This window comes from Octopus sinensis, unplaced genomic scaffold (genome assembly GCF_006345805.1).
Source record: "Octopus sinensis unplaced genomic scaffold, ASM634580v1 Contig14207, whole genome shotgun sequence".
NCBI classification, from domain to species: domain Eukaryota; kingdom Metazoa; phylum Mollusca; class Cephalopoda; order Octopoda; family Octopodidae; genus Octopus; species Octopus sinensis.
Genome location: NW_021833150.1, coordinates 11,742 through 20,484, shown reverse-complemented (window position 1 = coordinate 20,484; position 8,743 = coordinate 11,742). Strand labels below are relative to the sequence as shown.

At 35.1% G+C, this 8,743-nt stretch overlaps 1 protein-coding gene across 1 annotated transcript; it reads left to right on the top strand.

Moving 5' to 3' along the window:
• Nucleotides 1–302: 302 nt before the first annotated feature.
• Nucleotides 303–7,765, top strand: LOC115230053 (short-chain collagen C4-like). Its single transcript, XM_036499489.1, has 5 exons — nucleotides 303–326; nucleotides 509–560; nucleotides 4,293–4,385; nucleotides 5,693–5,767; nucleotides 7,111–7,765. The coding sequence occupies exons 1-5, from the start codon at nucleotides 303–305 to the stop codon at nucleotides 7,605–7,607; spliced, it is 741 nt and encodes a 246-aa protein (XP_036355382.1). The 3' UTR covers nucleotides 7,608–7,765.
• Nucleotides 7,766–8,743: the final 978 nt, after the last annotated feature.

Genomic DNA, 8,743 nt, shown 5'->3' with positions numbered 1-8,743 from the left:
CTCTAAGAAATTTTAATTCATGTTTGTTCGCCATTGTTGATTTCGGAAGTCGAAAGCCTTCAACTGAACAAAGGTACAGGGAAAGGTAAATATATTTTTTAAAAGTAGGTTACGTAGAAAGCGAAATGAATCGGGTCTGAGATATCTACCCACCTGTTTGTAGATTTACAAACTGGAAGATTTATTTTTCTAAATGCATTTGCAACATTCTCCGAGCGTGTTTTCGTTCGTTAGGCTTAATTAACTCTCATTGTGATGGGTTCGTTTTTGCCATATAAAAGCATGAAATAAAGGAGTACCCGATGTACAGAGGAGACAAGAAAGAGGTAAGCCACCAAGATGTAACACAATGATGACAATTTGGTGGAATTAACAATGAAGTTGTCTCCTGCATCTTCAAAAGAAGCTGTCCAAAAGTGCCATTATTGTATTGCTTAGCTTTAAATTCTAAACATTGATGAATTTTCTGAAAATCTATTTCTATGATGTTATTTCTATTTTTTCACAGAACCGTTTCCTTTCCAAGAAATCTCTGGATGACAAAGTTGTTCACACGCCAAGTAAGAACTAATTTTATATCGTGCAAGATAAAAACATATTAATACCGGATTAAATATTATAAAATATTATGATTCAATCTCTTTTAGCTAAATTCATTTAAATGTGTCTCCTCATCTACTGGCTTCCAAGCTTTTGCGGATTCCATTCGTTTTTCATTTTTTACATAATCTGCTCAACGAAATACACAACTTTAATTCGGATGCCTAAATTAATTTGAAAATGTAACCCTTTTATGTTATGTTATTAACTATGTTTATATGAGTTTATATTCAGGACCACGTCAATAAATGAAAGCAATTTTGTGTACACGTAAGACTATAATCTGGAAAAAAGTATGTAAGAAATATTTTCATATCAGATCTAATATTAGTGTAAGCAATAAGAAATTGTAGGGTTTACCCTATGTTGTAGTAAGAAACCGAATCAATAAAACCATCGACATATTGTTGTTGCTCAGTAATTCTGCGAGTCTGGTGGTTGTAGAGAAACCAGGCACCTGTCTTCGAGTGCCATTCCAGAGGGAAGCAATTGTTATTAAGATTACCGGTTTAGTTGACAAGCGTAACCAATCTGAGCCGATGGGTATTATCTACCCATCTCTTTTCTGGTCTATCCCCAGATCCCTCGCCGGCTGATCCAGATTGAAGAATTCGTCTTGTGATTCTTTTACTGTGGAATTGAAATCGCATGTACATCGTACCTGAGCTGTCATCTCTCAATGCAGAGAATCAGAAGTTCGAACTGGAGACATTTGCTGATCTCTGATTAACCATCGCAGTCGAATAACGTTGCTCAAGAGATCCCTTGCAATTCGCATAATTTCGGTCGTAGTATTTCAGTCACGAAATTTTAACTTCAACACCAATAGTTAATGTCTTTTACCTTCGTGTTTCGCCGTGTCTCTGGTTTAGTGTTCTGTACATTTGCAGGTCCTATACTAAAGAATATTCTAGAAATATGTTTAAAGGCATCACTTCTTTCATTATAATTAATGATATTCACCTTTCTAATTTAAAAAATGATATTATACAAAATAGCTTTTAAATACAGATATTTTAAAGACAAATGTTAAATTCTCTTTGCACCTAAAATTAAAAATCAATTAATAGCAGCATATCTCTCACAAATGAATACATTTCTATAGAATTTTTATTTTGAAATAATATTATATTCTAATTAAATTTAAGTTAAATTTGTATTTCAATATGGTTTTTATATGTATATATTCTAATGCATAAAAGCAAATAATAAAAATATGAAATCGCAAAAATAAATTTCATTACTGTTAAATAATTTTAGACAGGCTTTTCCTAAACATATTTTTCTCATTGAACGATTTCATTCCACTTCAAATAATGTATTTCTTCTCTGAAAAAGAAATAAATATCTTGATTTCTTAAAATTATCACCTGTACCCTTTCCTTACTTAAAGCCACATAGATGACTTTGTAGCTAATATCTTTGACAAAGCTTTCACCATAAGATACGTTTCATAGAGCTCTATGACCACGATACGGAAAGAAGCGGCTTCCAGCGGCTACAGAGAATCCATTTAGGCGCTGTCTACATTCAAACTAAGTGATCAATGGAATCAGATTATGCATATCATAACACAAAATATATTAAAATAACAAAAATATTTTAATTTTTTGACAATGATTCCATTTTCTTGATCCCTTAAAGCCACACCACTTTTGTAAGACATTTTCTTGGCGAGTTTACGTCATAAATTTCATCCCATATAGCACTTCCATTTGAACGTAGCTACTGTACCGTCTTCTTTAACAATAGCTCAGATGTCTTGATGAAAAATCAACTTTTCTGGTTACTTACCATTTTCTTCGTCACTTTTAAATTCATACAACTTTTTCCAAACAAATAATCTTTACCAAAAGTTCCTTCGCAATGAACACATTCTTCTAAATCTAATTATATACATTCCTTTAAAGATAACCAATATATGTTGTTTCAAATTGAAATTTTCGCCTTACCCTCCATTTTTGATCTAGCCTTTTATTTAATTTTTGATCAAACCTTTTATTTGATGCTCCAACCTTGAATTAATTTATCTCAAGACTCGATCATCATTGCTAAAAAACCGCATTGAATTCGGCTGAGAAATGAATTAGTGATGAATCATGCAAATCTTTACCTGTAAATAAAAGTATACATTCACCCCCAGGCGTAGGGGACTATTTCTCGGAATCAGCTTTACGTTCATAGGAGAAAGAATTTTCAAACCCTTTGGTTTGTTTGTTTGTTTGTTTCTTCCTTTCTTTCATTCTTTCTTTCTTAACACATTAAATCCTCTGTCCTACATAACATTAGTTCGTTCGTTCGTTCCTTTCTTCCTCCAACCCCTTCCTTCCTTCCTTCCGTCCTTCATTCCTCCTTTCATTCCTTCCTTCTTTTCTTCCTTCCTCCCTTGAATTTATTTGGTCATAACCGAAGTATAAATGCCGTCAAGTGTGACACGAAATCCCAGTACACCGTCTGGAACGTCACCTGCAGGATTAATATTCGCTAGGAAGATTAGATCTGTGTTCGAGAAGATGCCACAGTGTAAAACTTGAAAAATATCGGACGACAAATGTAATACAATATATTTCATAAATAATGACAAACTTTGATAAAAATAAATATTCAAAAATGGCAAGAGAATGTGGGAAGACGAAGTAATTGCTAATCAGAATAGCAAAGAGTTATTTACCAATATTAGTATAAAAGACTTATGAACCAACATAAAAAAATGTGGTTTACTGAGTTTTAACGACAAAGGAAACCAAATTAATGAACAGGTCTAGAATGTGCCATACGATCAGTTGTCGATATATTTGCAGTGCAATGTAAATAGTTTTGCTCAAGAACACAACGCCGTGCCTTCTGCTTGAATCGAACGTACAACCCTTTGTTCGTGAGTTTAAAACCTGAAGCACCAAACCACGTTGAAATATTTTAGCGTATATAAATATATGCATCTATCCCTATAAGGCAGACTTACATAAACGAACAAACACGCATTCACATGCGGAAAGATACACACAAACGCATATATATCGGATTGTTGGACCGCTGAATTCCGCACAGATCTTTTTCCGTGAAAATAAATATCTTATCCATTGAAAGAAAAATAAAAGTCTCCAAAACCGTGTATCTCTCACTATACGTCAACATGCACGAAGAATGTAGCAAATACATTTGGGAAAACGGTTGTTCCAGTTTGTAAATCTACAAGTAGAAGGGTAGATATCCCAATATTAATTGATTTAGCTTTCTGTGTCGAATTGGCAACCAAAGCTCATCAGCATGTCTTACTACGTAAACTATTTTTAAAAATGTATTTAACTTTCCGTGCTCGTTTGTTCAGCTGAAGGCACCGTCACATCCGAACGAACATTAGCGAGCAAGTATAGCGAGCAAGTATTCAAAATTGAAATAAATTATCATTATCTTTAAAAAATAATGATAAAATGGCCAACGAACATAATCCAAATATGAAAAATATATATAAAAAGTCAGTGTACAGTAAGTAACTATTTGCATGAAAGAAGAATGAAATTGCAAAACCACGTATCTCTCAATATATGTAAACACGCACGAAGAATGGTGCAAATACATTCAGAATTTTCAATTTATGTTTGTTCGCCATTGTTGATTTCGGAAGTCGCGGGTCTTCAACTGAAAAAAGGTACACGGAAAGGTAAATATATTTTTAAAAATATGTTACGTAGAAAGCGAAATGAATCGGGTGATGTTATTTTTTTTTTCACAGAACCATTTCCATTACCAGAAATGTCTTGATGATAAAGATGTTCACACGCCAAGTAAGAACTAATTTTATATCGTTTAAGATAAAAACGTAAAAGAAATGTCCGTGGCCGGATTAAATATTATAAAATATTCTGTTTCAATTTCTTTTAGCTAAATTCATTTAAATGTGTCTCCTCACCTACTGGCTTCTAATTTTTTTTGGATTCCATTAGTTTTTCACTTCTTAGATAATCTGCTCAACGAAATACACAACTTTAAGTTGCATGCCTAAATTAATTTGAAAATGTGACCCTCTTATGCTATGATATTAACTATGTTTATATGAGTTTATATTCAGGAACACGTCAATAAATGAAAGCAATTTTGTGTACATGTAATTCTATAATCCAGAAAAAGTATGTAAGAAATATTTTCAGTTCAGATCTAATGTTAGTGTAAGCAATAAGAAATTGTAGGGTTTACCCTGTGTTGTAGAAAGAAACCGAATCAATAAAACCATCCACATATTGTTGTTGCTCAGTAATTCTGCGAGTCTGGTGGTTGTAGAGAAATCATGCACAGTCTTTGAGTGCCATTCCAGAGGGAAGCAATTGTTATTAAGATTTTCTAGCCTTTTATTCAATTTTTCATCTAGCCTTTTACTTAATGCTCAATCCTTGAATTAATTTATCTCAAAAAATTTAGCTCAAGACTCGATCATCATTGCTAAAAAACCGCATTGAATTCGGCTGAGAAGTGAATTAGTGATGAATCATGCAAATCTTTACCAGTAACTAAAAGTATACATTCACCCCCAGTCGTGGGGGACTATTTCTCGGAATCAGCTTTACGTTCATAGGAAAAAGAATTTTCAAACCCTTTGTTTGTTTGTTTGTTTGGTTCTTAATTTCTTTTTCTCATTCTTTCATTCTTCCTTTCTTTCTTTCTTTCATTCTTTCTTTCTTTTTTCTTTCTTCCTCCTTTCTTTCTTACTTCCTTTCTTAACTCTTTAAATCCTCTATCAAGTTCCCATCTATCCTTCCTTCCATCTTTCCTTCCTTCAATCCTTCCTTCCTTCCTTCCTTCCTTCCTTCCCACCCCTTCCTTCCTTCCTTCCTTCCTTCCTTCCTTCCTTCCATCTTTCCTTCCTTCCTTCCTTCCCTTCCACACCTTCCTTCCTTCCTCCCTTCCTTCCTTCCTCCCTTCCTTCATTCCTTCCTTCCTCCCTTCCTTCCTTCCTTCCTTCCTTCCTTCCTTCCTTCCTTCCTTCCTTCTAATCATTGTCTCCCCAATTCATTAATTCCCAGCCAAGAAATTCTCTCCCACATGGTTCACCAATTATTTTCTTTTAAACTAAATTGTTACCTTCGCAATTTCGCAGGACCCGGTCCGGGAGCCTTGTATACCCGGTGGGGTAGAACAAAATGTCCACGTAATTCCAGTCTGGTATACGATGGTTAGTATATTTTGTTTCTAATCTCTCTCTCTATTACTTTCTTTCTCTCTCTCTCTTTCTCTTCCTCTCTCCCTCTCCCTCCTTCTTTCTGATCTACACAAACGTTTTTCCTATTATAGTATATCACGTTTTAAACGGCGATTATAGATTCTCTTGAGATTACACAAAACTACTTTCCCCGTTGAATTTATTTGGTCATAGCCGAAGTATAAATGCCGTCAAGAATGATCACACGAACAGGATATCATCGAAAGTACCCCCATGAACCCAACCACAGAATATAGTTACCGAAGGACTGTATGCATTCACTACGCACTATTCCACCACTTAATCTCGCTAGTTCCTCATGGTAAGGCAATTCTGAACTTTCCACTCAGAAGACACTATTTTCCACCACTTCCCCATCAACTTTTCTTTCTTTATACGAGATTTGTTTTTGCTTGAAATACGATGGAACAGATTTTATCTGTCTATAACCGAACCCTTAACGGTTTCCTTAAAGGTTTCCCAATTCAGCCTAAACTGAACCTTATAATCCTTTCTCCACTCACTTTCCTTAAGACGTAAAATAACCCCAGTGATGAAGCAAATAAAGCCAACGTGACCACAACGTGTATCTTCACGCGACCTGTCCACGACTAGCCGAGAGTTTTAGCTACGCTGTGCAGGATGTTCTGTTAAATAACTTTTAACTACCCATCGACCAACAATACTCTGCACCTCACCTGTTCTTCTATTTTATATTGGTTAAAAATTCCTTGTATCGTTCTTCGATTTTATCTCCGCTAAAATCTGAACAAAATCGTCTTTTTCCATTTTAGAGGAAATGCGTGACGTAACGGCCTTCCCTTCGCACTCTTTTGACATCTGCACACAACCATCTACAGCCATGTATCTAGACATATTCATAAATATTACCTACACAAACACGTTGGCGTACACCTACAACATATATACATATAAATCATAGACACGTACAGTTCTTAACTCATGCACAAACATTCATTGAGCAACACAGCTTACACTCGCATCGATACTAGTTTGTATACAAAAAACCTACACACGTAAACATAGTGAATGTTCAAACACATAGACACACGCACACGCGAACACACGTAGACACAAAGACACACACACACTTTACACACACACACACTTATACACACACACACATAAACTCAATCACACACACACACACACACACGCACACTCGGATGTGTGTCTATTTATAATCACCAATTTAAAATTGAAAGTTCCTTTTCAAGGATTTGTTTTAATCCACGTTTTTCTTATTTCACTTTACTTAACATCTTATTTATTTGATATTTTCTTACCAATTCTAGGTGTGGTTGGTGGAACAGCGTGGAACGAAACAGGCGGCGGAAGTAATCTCTTATGTCTACCTAACGACCCCATTTGGGCAAATTACAATGGAGGAGTAACACATTGGGGTCACATATATGGCAGTGAATATCAAACATATTCCTCTGCGAAAAAATACTTTTCTTTTGCTAACGCTGAATCACTTCATGATCACAACGTTCCGTGCGCTGTCTGTTTGACACGACAACCTGCTGTTGTTATGATGTTACCAGCCAGGACAAAGTGTTACCCTGGTTGGACAGCTGAGTATTCAGGATATTTGATGACCGAGCATTATAGTCATAAGGGCAGACATGAATATGTGTGTGTGGATTATGCACCAGAAGCTGATCCAGCGGGTTACAGAGACGAAGATGGAGCTTCATTATATTTTGTGAGGGGAATTTGTGGTTCATTGCCATGTCCACCGTATGTCTATGGTCGCGTATTAACCTGCGTTGTGTGCAGTAAATATTGAAGCGAATATATTTGAATTTGCTTCTCTATGAAAACTTATGTTAACCAATTACAAGACATAATATAATATCATAAAACAATATAGACATTTTAAATTCTGTTTGATAATATTTTATCGAAGTTATATAATCGTTAAAATACTCTGCGCTACTAGTTAACAGAAAAATATTATAATAGAAAGAAAATCGGCCCCAGAAAATGTGAGAATTATGCTTATAGAATAATGCAAATCTGAGGGAATAATTCTAGGTAAACATTGTATAAGGCTCAGTTCATAAAACTAAAATGTGGAAATAAAATTGTATTTCGTTTAACTGTATTTTGTTCTGTCTTAAATCTCAATAAACCCCTCTTGAAGTAATATCATAGAAATATATGATGGTTAGATCATTTTTCCCAGGAATGTAAGTAGTAATCCTCTCACCACCTATTTAGTTTTTACCTGTATCTATACAAACTCGTGACCCACCACAAGATTAGTTGACATCCTCATAACCGGAACACGTAACCCTCACACTTTGCACCATTTCCTAAACACTGATGCACAACAATCAGGAATGGAATCACCTGGGAGTATCGAAATCGAATAATTCACTCACTGAAAAGCAGAAAAATGGTAATTTGGAGCAAAGATTTGCTTTACAACACTTACTACATACATAGAAAGCAGAGTAAATACAGCAAAAGGACGTAAAAACATAATGAGGCTAAGCAAAGTTACTCTGTGTAAACTGTGTGATATGTTGAGACTGTTACACCACATCCAAAAAGAAACATCACTATGTGTTAGTGTAGAATATTCCTTAGATAAAGTAGAAGAAGATGGATATTTGGGAGACACAACGTCTTTCATGCAAGTAATTGAGTGCCATAAGCTTGCCATTAAGAAAATGCATGTATTTAGACATTTATAATAGGAATCAACTTTAAAGGTATACATGTGTGTATGCTTAACCCAATGAACCTTTTGCAAAGTCGGACCGTCAGGGACTGGGCCTTCAACGCAATCAAGAATGGAAGCTACAGGACGATAAACAATCCTGTCAAAGGACAAATTCCTTCAGTTGAGTCATCGTTGATTGAACAACTTTGGGCGAAAGACTCTTGATCGATGGGATTGAAGGATTACGAATTGTT